The sequence below is a fragment of the Tamandua tetradactyla genome, chromosome 8, assembly GCF_023851605.1.
Source record: "Tamandua tetradactyla isolate mTamTet1 chromosome 8, mTamTet1.pri, whole genome shotgun sequence".
Taxonomy (NCBI): Eukaryota; Metazoa; Chordata; class Mammalia; order Pilosa; family Myrmecophagidae; genus Tamandua; species Tamandua tetradactyla.
This window is the reverse complement of record NC_135334.1, coordinates 29,523,146-29,544,749: the sequence shown is the minus strand read 5'-3', so window position 1 is coordinate 29,544,749 and position 21,604 is coordinate 29,523,146. Positions and strand designations below refer to the sequence as shown.

General features: G+C 37.3%; 1 protein-coding gene across 4 annotated transcripts in view; it reads right to left on the bottom strand.

Annotated features, from left to right (window-relative positions):
* ALG9 (ALG9 alpha-1,2-mannosyltransferase) overlaps positions 1 to 21,604 on the bottom strand; it is a 222,550-nt gene that overhangs the window by 58,488 nt on the left and 142,458 nt on the right. For all 4 annotated transcript variants that reach the window (XM_077112967.1, XM_077112969.1, XM_077112968.1 and 1 more), the window contains exon 14: positions 10,329 to 10,459. In XM_077112967.1, coding sequence (XP_076969082.1) covers positions 10,329 to 10,459 — 131 coding nt within the window. The remainder of the gene's footprint in view (positions 1 to 10,328; positions 10,460 to 21,604) is intronic.

The window sequence follows — 21,604 nt, the reverse complement described above, 5'->3', positions numbered from 1 at the left end:
AAATTACTAAAAGAGAAAAACTGTGAACCAAGACTCCTATATCCAGCAATATTGTCCTTCAAAAATGAGGGAGAAATTAAAACATTCTCAGACAAAAAGTCACTGAGAGAATTTGTGACCAAGAGACTAGCTCTGTAAGAAATACTAAAGGGAGCACTAGAGTCAGATACAAAAAGACAGAAGAGAGAGGTATGGAAAAGAGTGTAGAAAGAAGGAAAGTCAGATATGATATATATAATACAAAGGCAAAATGGTAGAGGAAAATATTATCCAAACAGTAATAACACTAAATGTTAATGGACTGAATTCCCCAATCAAAAGACATAGATTGGCAGAATGGATTAAAAAACAGGATCCTTCTATATGCTGTATACAGGAAACACATCTTAGGCCCAAAGATAAACATAGGTTGAAAGCGAAAGGTTGGGAAAAGATATTTCATGCAAATAACAATCAGAAAAGAGCAGGAGTGGCTATACTAATATCCAACAAATTAGACTTCAAATGTAAAACAGTTAAAAGAGACAAAGAAGGACACTATATACTAATAAAAGGAATAATTAAACAAGAAGACATAACAATCATAAATATTTACACACCGAACCAGAATGCCCCAAAATACGTGAGGAATACACTGCAAACACTGAAAAGGGAAATAGACACATATACCATAATAGTTGGAGACTTCAATTCACCACTCTCATCAATGGACAGAACATCTAGACAGAGGATCAATAAAGAAATAGAGAATCTGAATATTACTATAAATGAGCTAGACTTAACAGACATTTATAGGACATTACATCCCACAACAGCAGGATACACCTTTCTCTCAAGTGCTCATGGATCATTCTCAAAGATAGACCATATGCTGGGACACAAAGCAAGTCTTAACAAATTTAAAAAGATTGAAATCATACACAACACTTTCTAGGATCATAAAGGAATGAAGTTGGAAATCAATAATAGGCAGAGTGCCAGAAAATTCACAAATACGTGGAGGCTCAACAACACACTCTTAAACAACGAGTGGGTCAAAGAAGAAATTGCAAGAGAAATTAGTAAATACCTAGAGGCAAATGAAAATGAAGACACAACATATCAAAACTTATGGGACGCAGCAAAGGCAGTGCTAAGAGGGAAATTTATTGCCCTAAATGCCTATATCAGAAAAGAAGAAAAGGCAAAAATTCAGGAATTAACTGTCCACTTGGAAGAACTGGAGAAAGAACAGCAAACTAATCCCAAAGCAAGCAAAAGGAAAGAAATAACAAAGATTAGAGCAGAAATAAATGAAATTGAAAACAATATAGAAAATCAATAAGACCAGAAGTTGGTTGTATGAGAAAATCAATAAGATTGATGGGCCCTTAGCAAGATTGACAAAAAGAAGAAGAGAGAGGACGCAAATAAATAAGATCAGAAATGGAAGAGGAGACATAAATACTGACCTCACAGAAATAAAGGAGGTAATAACAGGATACTATGAACAACTTTACGCTAATAAATACAACAATTTAGATGAAATGGATGGGTTCCTGGAAAGACATGAACAACCAACTTTGACTCAAGAAGAAATAGATGACCTCAACAAACCAATCACAAGTAAATAAATTGAATTAGTCATTCAAAAGCTCCCTAAAAAGAAAAGCCCAGGACCAGACGGCTTCACATGTGAATTCTATCAAACACTCCAGAAAGAATTAGTACCAACTCTCCTCAAACTCTCCAAAAAAATCGAAGTAGAGGGAAAACTACCTAATTCATTCTATGAAGCCAACATCACCCTCATACCAAAACCAGGCAAAGATATTACAAAAAAAGAAAACTACAGACCAATCTCTCTAATAAATTTGGGTGCAAAAATCCTCAATAAAATTCTAGCAAATCGCATCCAACAACACATTAAAAGAATTATACATCATGACCAAGTAGGATTCATCCCAGGTATGCAAGGATGGTTCAACATAAGAAAATCAATGAATGTAATACACCATATCAACAAATCAAAGCAGAAAAATCACATGATCATCTCAATTGATGCACAGAAGGCATGTGACAAGATACAACAACCTTTCCTGTTGAAAACACATCAAAAGATAGGAATACAAGGGAATTTCCTTAAAATGATAGAGGGAATATATGAAAAACCCACAGCTAATATCATCCTCAATGCGGAAAAATTGAAAACTTTCCCCCTAAGATCAGGAACAAGACAAGGATGTTCACTATCACCACTATTATTCAACATTGTGTTGGAGGTTCTACCCAAAGCAATTAGACAAGAAAAAGAAATACAAGACATCAAAATTGGAAAGGAAGAAGTAAAACTATCACTGTTTGCAGACGATATGATACTATACGTCGAAAACCCAGAAAAATCCACAACAAAACTACTAGAGCTAATAAATGAGTACAGCAAAGTAGCAGATTACAAGATCAACATTCAAAAATCTGTAGCATTTCTATACACTAGTAATGAACAAGCTGAGGGGGAAATCAAGAAACGAATCCCATTTACAATCGCAACTAAAAGAATAAAATACCTAGGAATAAATTTAACTAAAGAGACAAAAAACCTATATAAAGAAAACTACAAAAAACTGTTAAAAGAAATCACAGAAGACCTAAATAGATGGAAGGGCATACCATGTTCATGGATTGGATGACTAAATATAATTAAGATGTCAATCCTACCTAAATTGATCTACAGATTCAATGCAATACCAATCAAAATCCCAACAACTTATTTTTCAGAAATAGAAAAACCAATAAGCAAATTTACCTGGAAGGGCAGGGTGCCCCGAATTGCTAAAAACATCTTGAGGAAAAAAAATGAAACTGGAGGTCTCGCGCTGCCGGACTTTAAGGCATATTATGAAGCCACAGTGGTCAAAACAGCATGGTATTGGCATAAAGATAGATATATCGACCAATGGAATCGAATAGAGTGCTCAGATATAGACCCTCCCATCTATAGACATTTGATCTTTGATAAGGCAGTCAAGCCAACTCACCTGGGACAGAACAGTCTCTTCAATAAATGGTGCCTAGAAAACTGGATATCCATATGCAACAGAATGAAAGAAGACCCATATCTCACACCTTATACAAAAGTTAACTCAAAATGGATCAAAGATCTAAACATTAGGTCTAAGACCATAAAACAGTTAGAGGAAAATGTAGGGAGATATCTTATGAAACTTACAATTGGAGGCGGTTTTATGGACCTTAAACCTAAAGCAAGAGCACTGAAGAAGGAAATAAATATATAGGAGCTCCTCAAAATTAAACACTTTTGTGCATCAAAGAACTTCATCAAGAAAGTAGAAAGACAGTCTACACAATGGGAGATAATATTTGGAAATGGCATATCAGATAAAGGTCTAGTATCCAGAATTTATAAAGAGATTGTTCAACTCAACAACAAAAAGACAGCCAACCCAATTACATAATGGGAAAAAGACTTAAACAGACACCTACCAAAAGAGAAAATACAGATGGCCAAGAGGCACATGAAGAGATGCTCAATGTCCCTGGCCATTAGAGAAATGCAAATCAAAACCACAATGAGATATCATCTCACACCCACCAGAATGGCCATTATCAACAAAACAGAAAATGACAAGTGCTGGAGAGGATGCGGAGAAAGAGGCACACTTATCCACTGTTGGTGGGAATGTCCAATGGTGCAACCACTGTGGAAGGCAGTTTGGCGGTTCCTCAAAAAGCTGAATATAGAATTGCCATATGACCCAGCAATACCATTGCTAGGTATCTACTCAAAGGACTTAAGGGCAAAGACACAAACGGACATTTGCACACCAATGTTTATAGCAGCGTTATTTACAATTACAAAGAGATGGAAACAGCCAAAATGTCCATCAACAGAAGAGTGGCTAAACAAACTGTGGTATATACATACGATGGAATATTATGCAGCTTTAAGACAAGATAAACTTATGAAGCATGTAATAACATGTATGGACCTAGAGAACATTATGCTGAGTGAGTCCAGCCAAAAACTAAAAGACAAATACTGTATGGTCCCACTGATGTGAACGGACATTCGAGAATAAACTTGGAATATGTCATTGGTAACAGAGTCCAGCAGGAGTTAGAAACAGGGTAAGATAATGGGTAATTGGAGCTGAAGGGATACAGACTGTGCAACAGGACTAGATACAAAAACTCAAAAATGGACAGCACAATAATACCTAAGTGTAAAGTAATCATGTTAAAACACTGAATAAAGCTGCATCTGAGCTATAGTTTTTTTTGTTTTTTGTTTTTTGTTTTTGGTTTGTTTTTTTTTTTTTACTATTATTATTACTTTTATTTCTTTTCTCTATATTAACATTCTATATCTTTTTCTGTTGTGTTGCTAGTTCCTCTAAACCGATGCAAATGTACTAAGAAACGATGATCATGCATCTATGTGATGATGTTAAGAATTACTGATTGCATATGTAGAATGGTATGATTTCTAAATGTTGGGTTAATTTCTTTTTTTTCCGTTAATTAATAAAAAAATTTAAAAATTAAAAAAAAAAAGATGCTCAACTTCCCTGGCTAATAGAGAAATGCAAATCGAAACCACAATGAGATATCATCTCACACCCACCAGAATGGCCATTATACACAAAACAGAAAACGAGAAGTGCTGGAGAAGATGTGGAGAAAGAGGCACACTTATTCACTATTGGTGGGAATGTCAAATGGTAAAAGCGCTGTGGAAGGCAGTCTGGCAGTTCCTCAGGAAGTTAAGTATAGAATCGCCATATGACCCGGCAATACCATTGCTATGTATCTACTCAGAGGACACGAAGGCAAAGACACAAACAGACATTTGCACCCCAATGTTTATAGCAGCATTATTTACAACTGCCAAGAGATGGAAACAGCCAAAATGTCCATCAACAGATGATTGGCTAAACAAGTTGCAGTATATACATGTGATGGAATATTATACAGCTGTAAGACAAAACAAGTTATGAAGTATGTAACAACATAGATGGACCTTAAGGACATTATGCTGAGTGAGATTAGCCAGAAACAAAAGGACAAATACTGTATGGTCTCACCAATATGATCTAACATTAATGAATGAACTTGGATAATTTCAGTTAACAACTGAGGTCATCAGGAGATAGAATAGGGTAGATATTGGGTAATTGGAACTGAAGGGGTACTGATTGTGCAACAGGACTGACTGTAAAAATTCAGAAATGGGTAACACAATACTAGCTAATGGTAATACAATAATGTTAGAACACTGAATGAAGCTGAATGTGAGAATGATAGAAGGAGTAAGCCTGGGGGCACAAATGAAATCAGAAGGAAAGTACATGATAAAGACTGAGATGGTATAATCTAGGAATGCCTAGAGTGTATAATGATAGTGATTAAATGTACAAGTTGAAAAATGTTTTTGCATGAGGAATAACAGGAATGTTGATATTGGAGGGTGTTGAAAATAGATGGTAATTCATATTTTAAAACTTTTAACTTATGTGTGAGACTAAAGAAAAAAATGTTTATTTGGTACAAAACTTATATTTTGACTAGTGCTTTTCCTAATATAACCTATGGGGACATCTTAATTGAACACCATAAGCACATGGAACCTTGAGTAGGGCATGAGATTTTGTAGGTTTGTCCAGAGTGATGCCCTAATAAATCCTAGAGTCATTTGAACAGTGAACAAAAAAGTATCTCCAAAGTCCCCTTGGAGGAATGGTGAGAAAGGGGGGAAATTCGACGTCTCCAAGTGGAGAATTCTTGATATTTTCACAAGCAGTGGGGACAACTAAAGCAATAGGCTGAGCTATCAATCTTGGGGTTTATTTGTATGAAACTTGACCCCGCAAAGGATAGGCTAAGCCTACTTAAAATTAGGCCTAAGAGTCACCTTCAAGAGAACCTCTTTTGTGGCTTAGACGTGGCCTCTCTCTTTCAGCCAACACGACAAGCAAACTCACTGCCCTCCCCCTGTCTACATGGGACATGATTCCCAGGGGTGTGGACCTTCCTGGCAATGTAGGACAGAAATCCTAGAATGAGTGGGACTCAGCATCAAGGGATTGAGAAAACCTTCTTGACCAAAAGGGAGAAGAGCAAAATGAGACAAAATAAAGTGCCAACGGCTGAGAGATTCCAAACAGAGTTGAGAGGTTATACTGGAGGTTATTCTTATGCATTATATAGATATCACCTTTTTAGTTAAAGTGGAGAGGAATGGAGAGGCTGGAGGCAACTGCCTGAAAATACAGAGCTGTGTTTCAGTAGCCATGTTTCTTGAAGATGATTGTATAATAATATAGCTTTCGCAATGTGACTCTGTGATTGTGAAAACCTTGTGTCTGATGCTCCTTTTATCTACCTTATTTACAGATGAGTAAAACATATGGATTTAAAATAAATAAATAATAGGTGGAAAAAATGTTAAAATAAATTTAGTAGATTGAAATGCTGGTGATCATTGAGGGGGAGGGGAGGATGCATGGTATGTATGAAATTTTTTCTTTTTTGTTTCTATTTTTTTTTCTGGATCAATACAAATGTTCTGAGAGGTGATCATAGTGATGTGCATACAACTTGTGATGATACTGTGAGTTACTGTTTATATACCAAGAATGGAATGATTATACGGTAAGAATGTTCTTGTTTGTATGCTGTCATGTTTAAAAAATGTTTTTTAATTCAAAAAAAAGAATTGTGGAATCGTAACCCATACCAAACTGAAATCTGTTCTACAACTAATTGTTGTGATGTACTTTGAAATTTATTGCTTTTATATATATATATATATATGTTATTTAAAGAGAAGGATGAGTATAATAGAGAAGATAGGATTTAACAAATAGGTATGACTGCTGAACCATTATATTGATATTCGGTTGGTCTCCAGTGTCTTGGCGCAGCTAGAATAGAAAATAAAAAATTGTGGAACTATAATCCATACCAAACTTTAAAATTTGTTCTATAACTACTTGTTAAAATGTACTTGGGAATTTATTGCTCTTTTGTATATATGTTATAGTTCACAATAAAGAGTCCAAGCCTGGATCTTGAGGCTTGCTCTTAAACTTACTTCTGTAGCAGAGAAGTTAAGACTACCTATAATTATGCCTAAGAGTTACTTTCAGAAGACCTCTTTTGTTGCTCAAATGTGGTCTCTCTCTCTCTCTCTCTCTCTCTAAGCCCAACTCTGCAAGGAAAATCATTACCCCTGCCCCTTCCCCATGTGGAACATGACATTCCAGGGGCAGAAGCCCCCCTGGTAATGTGGGACATGATTCTCAGGGATGAGCCTGGCGCTGCCACCATAGGATCGATAATGCCTTCCTGACCAAAAGGGGAAACAAAATGTAACAAAATAAGGTATCAGTGTTTAAGAGAGTCCAAATACAGTCAAGAGGATATTCTAGAGACTACTACCATGCAAGCTTCAGCTAGATATTGCTAATTGCCATGGTTTTCCAAACTCCAACCACCACCATTCCTGTTAACCCTAAAGAATGCCTAGTGCTATATGCTGGTTTGAAAGGATGTATGTCCCCTAGGAAAGCCATGTTTTAATCAAGATTCCATTTTGTAAAGGCAGAATAATACCTATTCAATACTGTGTGTTTGAAGCTATAGTCGGATTGTCTTCCTGGAGATGTGATTTAGTCAAGTGTGGTTATTAAACTGGATTAGGTGACAACATGTCTCCACCCATTTGGGTGGGTCTTGATTAGTTTCTGAAGTCCTATAAAAGAGGAAACATTTTGGAGAATGAGAGATTCAGGGAGATTCGGAGAGAGCAGAGAACGCTGCAGCACCACAAAGCAGAGAGTCTACCAGCAAGCAACCTTTGAAGATGAAGAAGGAAAATGCCTCCCAGGAAGCTTCATGAAACAGGAAGCCAGGAGAGAAAGCTAGCAGATGATGCTGTACTCACCATGTGCCCTTCCAGCTGAGAGAGAAACCATGTTCACCATATGCCTTCTCATTTGAGAGAGAGAGAGACCCTGAACTTCACTGACCTTGAATCAAGGTATCTTTCCCTGGATGCCTTTGATTGGACACTTCTACAGACTCGTTTTAATTGGGAGATTTCTTGGCCTTAGAACTGTAAACGAGCAACTTCTTAAATTCCCCTTTTAAAAGCCATTCCATTTCTGGTATATTGCATTCCAGCAGCTAGCAAACTAGAACAGGCTATATCTGAGATTCTATGGAAGTTACATGCACTAATATTACTTTCTGGAAAATCATAACCTCCAGATGGTTCCTACCTAGGGTAGAAAAGTCCTGAAACCCACAGATGCCAGTCTCTCCAAGAATATCAACTAGTTCCATCCCCCATCCTATATTGTCAACACACCTTTCCAACATGAAAAAGTTAGAATGAGTATAGCCCAAATAACCCTAAAGATTGGGAGAAGGATCAAAGTAGAAGGAGGAGTTATAGGATTTAATAAATGAGTATGATTGCTGAATCATTATACTGATATTTCTTTCAGCCTCCAGTGTCTTGGGGCAGCTAGAAGGAAAACCTGAAATGGTGGAACTGTAACCCACACACAACTCTGAAATCTGTTCTATAACTAGTTGTTAAAATGTACTTTGAAATGTATTGCTTTTTCATATATATGTTATATTTCACAATTTAAAAATGTCAAAAAAAAAAAAAAGAAGCACAATGGAAATACCTCTCCTAGAAATCATACATCAGATAATTGAGGGAAGAGCTTTACACTAGAGAATGCATATAGGATGATGGTGTGGTTGAAGATCCTGTATTAGTCAGGGTTCTCTAGAGAAACAAGAACCAACAAGAGATATCTATAAATATAAGATGTATAAACGTGTCTCACACAACTGTGGGAATGGAAGAGTCCAAAATCTATAGGGCAGGCAGTGAAACTGTCAGCTCCAATGAAGGGTCTCAATAAACTCCACAGTAGAGCCTTGTGGGTTGAAGAAGCAGTGAAAAAGTCTCTCTTCTTCTTTAACAGCCTTCAATTGATTGATTATCTCATTTACGGGCGATGCACCCTTAGATGATGGCAGATGTAATCAGCCACAGCTGCAACTGACTGACTGATGATTTAATAAACCAGTCTTCTGATTTATCAAACAGCCATGAAATATCCTTGGCACATTTAGGCCAGTGCTTGCCTGACCAGACAACTGGGTACATCACCTGGCCAAGGTAACCCCAGAACCCACCCATAATAGATCCCATATTTGAGACTCACTCTAAAACTCAGACAACCTTGTGACTGTCCTCCTCTCTCCTATCATCCCCTCATCCAGCCCAACTACAATTGCCTGAAAAGAGGCTTAGTCTAATGGCCAGTCTCCAAACCCAGCTCCAGCCTCAATTCTGAGACCAACCTCATGACCTAATAGTATTTAGGTCAGCATCCCAGTCTTCCAGCTAGTCCTGTTTTGACTGGACTTACTTATAAGGACAGAGTTATACATCAGTTCCATTAATTAGGTATCCTTACCTTTCTTCCCATACTTCACTTCCTGTCTTGGTATCCCATTCTACATTCTGGTTTCTCAGACTTGCACCTTGCGTTCATCACGTCTTTCTAGATTCCTGATCTGAGCCCCATTCCCTGTTTCTAAGTCCCAGACCTGCCTCTCAGGACCTGGTCCTCTATCTTTTTCTTACTAACAGATCTCATTGACACTGGGCTCTGCCCAGTAGACCTCTTTGGACCTCCTTAACTCCAACTCTCTATTTACCTGGGCCTCTGCTTACTTCCTAACACAGACAACCCGACCCCTTCTATTCACCCTCCCCATTACTACTTCATTTGAATGTCCTGATACTACCCCCTCACCATTAATACTGAGACCTTTCTGAAGAGCCAACCAAGCCTTGATCTATTTGGTGTCTCTAAGATCTGGTAAAGCCTGTCCCAGCACTAAGCTTGAGCCTGAAAATAATGGACATGAACTTCTGACTCTTTAAAGGACACAAGTCAATCTTCCTAACTGTTAGAATACTCAATTAATATAAATGAAGTTGGTTGGCAAAAAATAAATCACTGCCAAACATTTATCTAAGTCTTACCCAGTAGCTCTATAAATTCTGCTTATATTCTTTCATTTGGAAGATACAGAATATACTTTACATCCTAGTGCCTAGAAAAAAGAGCACTCTTAGATTTCTCAAGAAACAAAAGAATAGAATTTGTATTTGGACCCAAATAAAAATAAAACAATGGCTACTTGCGTCAGCCAATGACTGGAGGTTGTTTGATTCTGGAATCCAATTTTCATTCTACATTCCTAATTCATAATTTTAGATTAAAGCCACATACCTAGAAGCATCAAGGAATGGTCTGTAGGCCAGGCTGATCCATTCTTCTCTGTTGGCTGAATACTTTGGCTCCCGGAGTGTTTCTCTCATAGTGTCCAAATCCACTAAATAATGGCATTTATTGATGTCAACCTTCAATAGAAAAAAGGTCAATTCTTCATTAATAGTTGTGAAGATACCTTCAGAGGAGGGAACATCAATTGCAATCCTAGGAATCTCCACAGATTTTTAGAGGAATAAACAAGTCCTCAGACATATCCTACAATGTTAATAATGCTGTCTCCACAGGAATCAGAGTATTAGGTGTTAGAGTATTATTTTAAGCTCCAGAGGGAAGGCATTTAGGCAAAGGATGTTCTTTTCATTAACTGGTGCTGGGACAAATGGGTAGCCAAAAGGAGAAAATTGAAATTGGACCTCAATCTCACTCCATACCCAAATATCAACCTCAAATGGAATACAGGCATAAATGTAAAAAGCAAAATGATAAAACTCTTGGAAGATAATTTAGGAGTAAATCTTCAAGATCTTGGAGTAAAATATTTTAGACAAGACACAAAAAAGATTAACTATAAAGAAAGGACTGATACATTTGATTATATTAAAATTAGGAATATCTCTTTATCAAAACACAACATTAAGATATTGAAGAGATAAGCCAAAGAATGGGAGAAGATAGATGTAACACATTTAATTACCAAAGATAAATATCTAGATTATAAAGAACTCCTACCAACAATAAGAAAAAGGCAGAACAACCAAAAGAAAAATAGCTTGAATAGGTACGTCACAAGAAGAAATCTAAAAAGCCAAAATAAATGAAAAAGTGTTCAATCTCATTAATAACCAAGGAAATGCAAGTTTAAATCACAATGAAAAATTACAAGACCAAGTGTTTCCCAGATTGTGGAGAAACTCTTATGCAATGCTAGAACAAAACAAGTTAGTATAACATATCGAGAAAACTATTTGGCAGAATATAGTAAAATTTAACATATGCATTTCCTATGATCCAGCAATTCCACTCCTAGTATTAGACTGAACCAAATGAAATTGCTAATATTCAGCTGTTTGATCCACAAAAATGGCAATTTCATTTGGTTCAGCCTAATGTATACCCAATAGATATACACACACCATTAAACAAGTTCAAGAATATTCAAAGAAGCATTATTTGTAGTTTTCCCAGAATGGAAACAACCAAATATCCAACAACAGTAAAATAATAAATTGTGGTATATTCATACAATGGGATATCATACATTAATAAAACAGAACAAACTTCAGCTACATGCAAAAGCATGTGTGGTTATTGCAAACAAAATGTTGAGTGAGAGGATCAAGGAATGAAAGAAATAAAGTATGATTCCATGTTATGTGACTCATGTATTTGAAACCAGGCAATACTAATTAATGTTGTTTAAGGATGAATATAAAAGTGGTAACTCAAAAAAAAACAAGGAAAATATTATCACAAAGGAGTGGCTAGTGATCAAAAAGAGTTGTTGGGAATGTGGTTAAAATGGAAAATTTCAGGTTGTACATATGTTACTACAATTTAAAAAATTTTTTTAAATCCATAGAACTGTGCAACACAGTTAACCCTAAGTTAAATCATGGACTATGATTAATAGTACAATTACAAAAACGTGCTTTCATCAACCATAACAAATGTACCACACCAATGCAAGGTGCTGATTTTTCTGTAAACTCACAACTTCTCCAATAAAACATGGGGTGGGGGATTCCTGGGGAGCTTCTGGATACTGGCAATGTTTTATTCCTTGACATGAGTGATGGTTACATAGGTACTTGCTTTATCATTACTATATTGTAATTTATTTACTGTACAGATATTTGGTGCACATTTAGGCTTATAGGTTATTCACTACAGGAGGTTTAATGCATTCCCAGTCAAAATCTCAGCAAGTTATTTTGTGAACATCAACAAACTGATTCTAAAGTTCATATGGAAAGGCAAAAGGTCTAGAACAGCCAATATAATACTGAAGAAGAACAAAGTCAGAGGATTCATACTATTCAACTTTAAGATTTACTAGAAACTCTCTCCCTTCAGCGGTCCCAGAGCCTCGTTGGGTCCTATCCTCGGCCCCCACCCCCCACTTCCTCCGAGTCCCAGTCCACACCTAGGGCGACCCCAAATGCCGTGGGTTAGGGCGGGGGCTGCGGAGACGCGCGCTAGGAGGAGGAGGAGGAGGAGAGGAGCGGTGGACTGGGAGGACCCAAGGGAGGGAAAGCAGAGAGGGTGGGGAACCGAGAGAAAAGTGAAGCTGGGAGGAGAAGGTGGCCGAAGGTGGGGATTGCTGCTTCTGTTTTTTGTTGCCGCTGCTGCCCTCGTGCTGGGAGCCGAGCTGGAGGGAGGGCGGTGGAGAGAAGATGGCAGAGTTGGTGAGCAACGCTCTGGGGCTCACCTAGGATCTCAACACCCTGAGAGTGGATTTCTGCTATGATGACAGGGAGAAGATGGCAGCTTAGTAAGACGCGCGGGTCTTAGTTCCTCCTCCAGAAAAGCAACTAAAGAAACAGAAACAATACGAAACAGCTCCCGGACTCACGACAGAGACCAAAAAGACAGCGTACCCCATTCTGGAACAGCTGAACGGGCAGGGAGAATCTGCTGCGGTGAGATACCCAAGGGGTGCACGTTTTCCCGGCCGGGGCGGCTGGCGACTGGGGTCCCCTCCACGCACGTGGCTCCCCGGTCTGACAGGGAACGTTGGATAGCGGGGCCCTCCCGTCACGCTTGGTGTTTCGGGCCAGCTGGGCAATTAGGACCGGCACTCCCCCAAGCCGCGGTGGCCAGCGACCCCCACCTCCACGCGCGGTTTCCCAGGCCGACTGCCGTGCAGACAGACGAGCGCCACAAGCGCCACCTACTGGGCAGGAAAAGAAAAACAGAGCCCAGAGATTTCACAGAAAAAGCTTTCAACCAGCTGGGTCCCACACCCAGGGAAATCTGATCAAATGCCCAGACACCAGCAGAAAATAATGGATGACGCTCGGAAAATTGAAGATATGGCCCAGTCAAAGGAACAAACCAATAGTTCAAATGAGATACAGGAGCTGAGACAACTAATGCTGAATATACGAACAGAAATGGAAAAACTCTTCAAAAAGCAAATCAATGAATTGAGGGAGGACATGAAGAAGGCAAAGAATGAACAAAAAGAAGAAATAGAAAATCTGAAAAAACAAATCACAGAACTTATGGGAGTGAAGGACAAAGAAGAAAAAATGGAAAAAACAATGGATACCTACAATGGTAGATCTAAAGAGACAGAAGCTACAATTAGTGAACTGGAGGATGGAACATCTGAATTCCAAAAAGAAACAGAAACTATAGGGAAAAGAATGGAAAAACTTGAGCAGGGGATCAGGGAACTGAATGACAATATGAAGTGTACAAATATACGTGTTGTGGGTGTCCCAGAAGGAGAAGAGAAGGGAAAAGGAGGAGAAAAACTAATGGAAGAAATTATCACTGAAAATTTCCCAACTCTTATGAAAGACCTAAATTTGCAGATCCAAGAAGTGCAGCGCACGCCAAAGAGAACAGACCCAAACAGGCATTCTCCAAGACACTTACTAGTTAGAATGTCAGAGGTCAAAGAGAAAGAGAGGATCTTGAAAGCAGCAAGAGAAAAACAATCTGTCACATACAAGGGAAATCCAATAAGACTATGTGTAGATTTCTCAGCAGAAACCATGGAAGCTAGAAGACAGTGGGATGATATATTTATATTACTAAAAGAGAAAAACTGCCAACCAAGACTCCTATATCCAGCAAAATTGTCCTTCAAAAATGAAGGAGAAATTAAAACATTTATAGACAAAAAGTCACTGAGAGAATTTGTGACCAAGAGACCAGCTCTGCAAAAAATACTAAAGGGAGCACTAGAGTCAGATACGAAAAGACAGAAGAGAGAGGTATGGAGTAAAGTGTAGAAAGAAGGAAAATCAGATATGATATATATAATACAAAAGCCAAAATGGTAGAGGAAAATATTATCCAAACAGTAATAATACTAAAAGTTAATGGACTGAATTTCTCAATCAAAAGACATAGAATGGCAGAATGGATTACGACCCAGCAATACCACTGCTAGGTATCTACTCAAGGGACTTAAGGGCAAAGACACAGACGGACATTTGCACACCAGTGTTTATAGCAGCATTATCTACAATTGCAAAGAGATGGAAACAGCCAAAATGTTCATCAACAGACGAGTGGCTAAACAAACTGTGGCGTATACCTACGATGGAATATTATGCAGCTTTCAGACAGACTAAACTTATTAAGCATGTAATAATATGGATGGACCTAGAGAACATTATGCTGAGTGAGTCTAGCCAAAAACTAAAGGACAAATATTGTATGGTCCCACTGATGTGAACCGACATTCGAGAATCAGCTTGGAATATATTATTGGTAACGGAGACCAGCAGGAGTTAGAAACAGGGTAAGATAATGGGTAATTGGAGCTGAAGGGATACAGACTGTGCAACAGGACTAGATACAAAAACTCAAAAATGGACAGCACAATAATACCTAAGTGTAATGTAACTAGGTTGGAACACTGAATGAAGCTGCACCTGAAATACGGTTTTTTGTTTGTTTGTTTGTGTGTTTGTATCTTTTGTTTTTGTTTTTTCTTTTTCCTTTATATATATATATATATATATATATATATATATATATATATAATTAGTATTATTATTTTAATTCCCTTCTCTATATTAACATTCTATATCTTTTTCTGCTGTTTTGCTAGTTCTTTTCCTAAATCGATGCAAATGTACTAAGAAATGATGATCATACATCTATGTGATGATACTAAGATTTACTGAGTGCATTTGTAGAATGGAATGATTTCTAAATGTTGTGTTAATTTCTTTTCTTTTTTTTGATTAATAAAAAAATTAAAAAGAAAAATCTTTCAAAAGCAATTCCTATCTTCCTATTGTCATTTGAAATTTGGATTACTGCTAAAGAAGTCCATAGAGGAACACACCTCTTTTGCTTGTAATCTCTTGGCAATTGCAGTGTAATCACATTGTGACAAAGAAAGAAATCCATGGTACGGTAAAAATTACCTAATTGACTGTAATTAATCTAAACTGTATAATCTGAACTTGCTAACCAAATAATATGCTATTTGTGATATAGAAAGTTTCTACCAGAAAACTTTTGTATTCCGCAGTTGTCTTAGCTATTCAAAACCTTCTTAAAATGGTATCAATTTCACTAAATATAAAACAGAAATTCATTTGAAAAAAAAAGATTTACTAGAAAGCTTTAAGACAGCGATCAAGGCAGTATGGGATTAGCAAAAGATAGATCAATGGAACAGAACAGAGGGCCCAGATACAGACCTGATCTTTGACGAAAAAGAATTGACAAAGAAGAAAAATAGAATTATCTTTGACAAAGAAGCAAAGGCAATTCAATGGAGAAAGAACCGTGTTTTCAACAAATGGGGTTGGAGCAAGTGGACACCCACAAGCAAAATCGAATAAATCTAGACACAGACCTTACACTTTTCACAAAAATTAATTCAAAATGGATCACAGAACTAATTGTAAAATGAAGAAGAACACAATTTCTAAAAAACTTAGCAGACCTTGGGTTTGGCAATAACTTTGTAAATGAAATGCCAAAAGTGCAATTCACAAAAAAAAAAAAAAAACTGTTAAGTTGGACTTCATTAAAATGTAAAACCTCTGCTCTGTGAAAGACACTATTAAAATCATGAAAAGACTAACCAAAGAATAGGAGAAATATGGGCAAAAAATATGTCCGATTAAGGACTTGTATTCAAAATATATAAAAAATTCTTAAAACAAAACAAACTTCAGCTACATGCAAAAGTATGTGTGGTTATTGCAAACAAAATGTTGACTGAAAGGATCAAGGAATGAAAGAAACAACAACAACTGGTCGTTAAAGAAATGACCCAATTAAAAAGTGGGCAAAATATCTGAACCGATACCTGACCAAAGAATTCATACAGATGACAAATAAGCATATGAAAAGATGCCAATATCATATGTAATTAGAGAACTACAAACTAAAGCCACAATGAAATGCCATTATATACGTATTAAAATGGCTAAAATCTAAAACACTAACACCACCTAATGCTGGCAAGAATATGGCACAACAGGAACATTTATGCATTGTTAGTGGGAATACAAAATGGTATAGCCACTTTGGAAGAAATTTTAGTAGTTTTTTACAAAGCTAAACATAAGCGCTTACCATACAATCCAGCAATCATGTTCTATTCAAATCACTTATTTACCCAAATGAGTTGAAAACTGATATCCATAGAAAAACTTGCACAGGAACATTTATAGCAGCATTATTCATAATTGCCAAAAACTGGAAGCAACCAGTGTGTACTTCAAGAGGTGAATGGATGACACAGCGTACCCCAGACTGGACCAGCTGGATGGGCTGTGAGACCCCCCAGAACCGTGAGTTCTCCAGGCTGCAGCAAGCAGCGCCCCTCCCCCACAGGTTGCTCCCAAGAGGGGAAAGGAAACAGACTTCACCAGCAGCAGGGGCTAAGCGCAACCAAACGCCAATTGTGGAATTAACTAACAAATTCTGACAACTAAAAATAGGTCCCCAGCTCAGGAGAAACTGGTCAAAGCAGAGGTCGCTCATTTTTGCCCCGGTGCCCAGGGGGCAGGGCTGATAGAAAGAGAAAAAAAAAAGAAACAGAAGTATTTGTGGCTGTGTTTCTACAAAGGCTTGACTGCCTTTGGATACAGCAGCAGGACATCTCGGGCTATATGCCTATGCAACTGCCCCAGGCATAGGCAGAAAAAGATTGTTTGAGGGCTTGTCTGGAGCCTGTGCATTACCCAGAGGAGCGGTGAAGCCCAACTCAGATGGAATCTCTCCCTTAAGGAATTTAGACACCAGGGTTTTGTAATTTGAAGCCATTAAAATCAGCCTACAACCTCTCCTATGTCTCCACCATGCCCCCAGCAAGGAGACTCTGCCAATGTTAAAGGTACCACATCATCTTATGCTGGTGGGACCTGCAGGCAGACAAGCGCCACATACTGCACAGGATAAGACAGTGTCCAGAAATTTCACAGGAAGGTCTTTCAAATGGCTGGGTCTCACCCTCAAGAAAAACTGATGCAAGTGACTCTTTACTCCTGACAGGAGGCTGGTCTGATCTGGGAAAATCCAGCTGGGGTCTATAATACCTAAGTAGACACTCCTAAGGGTGAGGGGAAAAAAAGGTACCATCCAGGCAGGTCAAGAAACAAGAAAATAAGAATTGAAAATTTCTCTTCTGTTAAACAAAATCTAACCTAGAGGTCCACAAAAGCTGAGCTGAATGTCAAAGAACAGACAGACAACAAATTCATCCAGCATGAAAACCCTAGGTAAAAGAACTGAAAATAATCTCTAGAATAAATTAATTAAAGTAATTAAATGCCTAGATGCCAGCAAAAAATGACAAATCACACTAGGAAAATTCAAGATATGGCCCAGACAAAGGAACAAACCAACAATTCAAATGAGATACAGGAGTTGAAACAATTAATTCAGAATAAATGAACAGACATGGAAAACCTCATCAAAAGTCAAATCAATGAATTGAGGAAGGATATAAAGAAGGCAAGGAACGAACAAAAAGAAGAAATCAAAAGTCTGAAAAAACAAATCACAGAACTTATGGGAATGAAAGGCACAGTAGAAGAGATGAAAAAAAATGGAAAACTACAATGTAAGATTTCAAGAGGCAGAAGATAGGATTAGCGAACTGGAGGACGGAACATCTGAATTCCGACAAGCAAAAGAAAATATAGTGGAAACAAAGGAAAAATATCAGCAGGGACTCAGGGAATTGAATGATAATATGAAGTGCATGAATATATGTGTTGTGGGTGCCCAGGAGGAGAACAGAAGGAAAAAGGAGGAGAAAAACTAATGGAGGAAATTATCACTGAAAATTTCCCAACTCGTATGAAAGACTTAAAATTACAGATCCAAGAAGTGCAGCGTACCCCAAAGAGAATAGATCCAAATAGATGTAGTCCAAGACACTTACTAATCAGAATGTCAGAGGTCAAAGAGAAAGAGAGAGTCTTGAAAGCAGCAAGAGAAAAGCAATCCATCACATACAAGGGAAGCCGAGTAACACCAGGCATAGATGTCTCATCGAAACCATGGAGGCGAGAAGATAGTGGGATGATTATATTTCATTTACAAAAAGAGAAAAACTATCAACCAAGAAATCTGTATGTAGCACAATTGTCCTTCAAAAATGAGGGGGAAATTAAAACATTTTCAGACAAAAAATCACTGAGAAAGAATTTGTGACCAAAAACCAGCTCTGCAAGAAATACTAAAGGGAGCACTAGGGACAGATACAAAAAAACAGAAGAGAGAGGTGTGGAGAAGAGTGTAGAAAGGAAGATTGTGAGTAAAGGTAAAAAGAAGAAAAATGAGATATGACATATAAAATCCAAAATCGTAGAAAAAAAGTACTACCCATACAGTAATAACACTAAATGTTAATGGATTAAACTCTCCAATCAAAAGACATAGACTGACAGAATGGATTAAAAAACAGGACCCATCTATATGCTGCCTACAGGAAACACATCTTGGAATAAAGATAAACATAGGTTCAAAGTGCAAGGTTGGGAAAAGATATTTCATGCGAATAAAAATCAGAAAAGAGCAGGAGCAGCTATACTAATATCCAACAAATTAGACTTGAAACGTAAAAAAGTTAAAAGAGAAAATAAAGGATACTATGTACTAATAAAAGGAACAATTCAGCAAGAAGCCATAAGTATCATAAATATTTATGCACTGAGACAGAATACTTCAAAATACATGAGGCAAATATGAAAACACTGAAAACAGATATAGATACATCTACCATAATAGTTGGAGACTTCAATTCACCACTCTCATCAACGGACAGAACATCTAGACAGAGGACCAATAAAGAAACAGAGAATTTGAATAATGCAATAAATGACCTAGATTTAGTCATTTATGGAACATTACACCCCAATGCAGCAGGATACACCTTTTTCTCTGTGCTCATGGATCATTCTCAAAGATAGACCATATGCTGGGTCACACAGCAAGTCTCAATACATTTAAAAAGATTGAAATCATACAAAACACTTTCTCAGATCATAAAGGAATAAAGTTGGAAATCAATAATAGGCAGAGTGCCAGAAAATTCACAAATATGTGGAGGTTCAACAACACACTCTTAAACAACCAGTGGGTCAAGAAAGAAATTACAAGAGAACTCAGTAAATATCTCGAGGCAAATGAAAAAGAAAACACAACATATCAAAACCTATGAGATGCAGCAAAGGCAATGCTAAGAGGGAAATTTATAGCTCTAAATACCAATACCAAAAAAGAAGAAAAGGTAAAAATAGAGCAATTAACTGTCCACTTGTCCAGAAGTACAGAAAGAACAGCAAACTAACCCCAAACCAAGCAAAAGGAAAGAAATAATACAGCAGAAATAAATGAAATTGAGACCATGAAAACAACTGAGAAAATCAACAAAACCAGAAGCTGGTTTTATGAGAAAATCAATAAGACTGATGGACCCTTAGCAAGATTGACATAAAGAAGAAGAGAGAGGATGCACATAAATAAAATAAAAAATGGAAGAGGAGACATAACCACTGACCCCACAGAAATAAAGGACGTAATGACAGGATACTATGAACAACTTTATGCTAATACACTAGACAATATAGATGAAATGCACAACTTTCTAGAAAGGCATGAACAACCAACTTTGACTCGAGAAGAAATAGACGACCTCAACAAACCAATAACAAGAAAAGAAATTGAATCAGTCATTAAGAAGCTCCCCCAAAAGAAAACACCAGGACCAGATGGCTTCACATGTGAATTCTAACAAACATTCCAGAAAGAACTCGTACCAATCCTGCTCAAACTATTCAGAAAAATTGAAGAGGAGGGAAAGCTACCTAATTCATTCTACAAAGCCAACATCACCCTCACACCAAAGCCAGACAAAGATATTACAAGAAAAGAAAACTACAGACCAATCTCTCTAATGAATATAGATGCAAAAATCCTCAACAAAATTCTAGCAAATTGAATCCAACAACACATTAAAAGAATTATGCATCATTATGAACTAGGATTCATTCCAGGTATGCAAGGATGGTTCAATATAAGAAAATCAATTAATGTAATACACCATAACAACAAATCAAAGCAGAAAAACCACATGATCATCTCGATTGATGCAGAAAAGGCATTTGACAAAATTCAACATCCTTTCCTGTTGAAAATTCTTGAAAGGATAGGAATAGAAGGGAACTTTCTTAAAATGATAAAGGGAATATATGAAACACCCGCAGCTAACATCATCCTCAATGGGGAAAAACTGAAAGCTGTTCCCCTAAGATCAGGAACAAGACAAAGATGTCCACTATCACCGCTGTTATTCAACACTGTGTTGGAAGTTCTAGCCAGAGCAATTAGACAAGAAGAAGAAATACAAGGCATCAAAATTGGAAAGGAAGAAGTAAAACTCTCACTCTTTGCAGATGATATGATACCATATGTTGAAAACTCCGAAAAATCCACAACAAAACTACTAGAGCTAATAAATGAGTATAGCAAAGTGACAGGTTACATGATCAACACTTAAAAATCTGTAGTGCTTCTATACACTAGTAATGAACAATCTGAGGGGGAAATCAAGAAACCAATTCCATTTACAATTGCAACCAAAAGAATAAAATATTTAGGAATAAATTTAACTAAAGAGACAAAAGACCTATACAAAGAAAACTACAAGAAACTGTTAAAAGAAATCACAGAAGACCCAAATAGATGGAAGGGCATACCGTGTTCATGGATTGAAAGATTAAATATAGTTAACATGTCAATTCTACCTAAATTGATTTACAGATTCAACGCAATACCAATCAAAATCACAACAACTTACTTTTCAGAAATAGAAAGACCAATAACCAAATTGATCTGGAAGGGCAGGGTGCCCCGAATAGTTAAAGTATCCTGACACAAAAAAATGAAGTCGAAGGTCTCACACTACCTGACTTTAAGGCATATTATGAAGCCACAGTGGTCAAAACAGCATGGTACTGGCATAATGATAGATATATTGACCAATGGAATCAAATAGAGTGTTCAGATATAGACCCTCTCATCTATGGACAACTGATCTTTGATAAGGCAGTCAAGCCAAC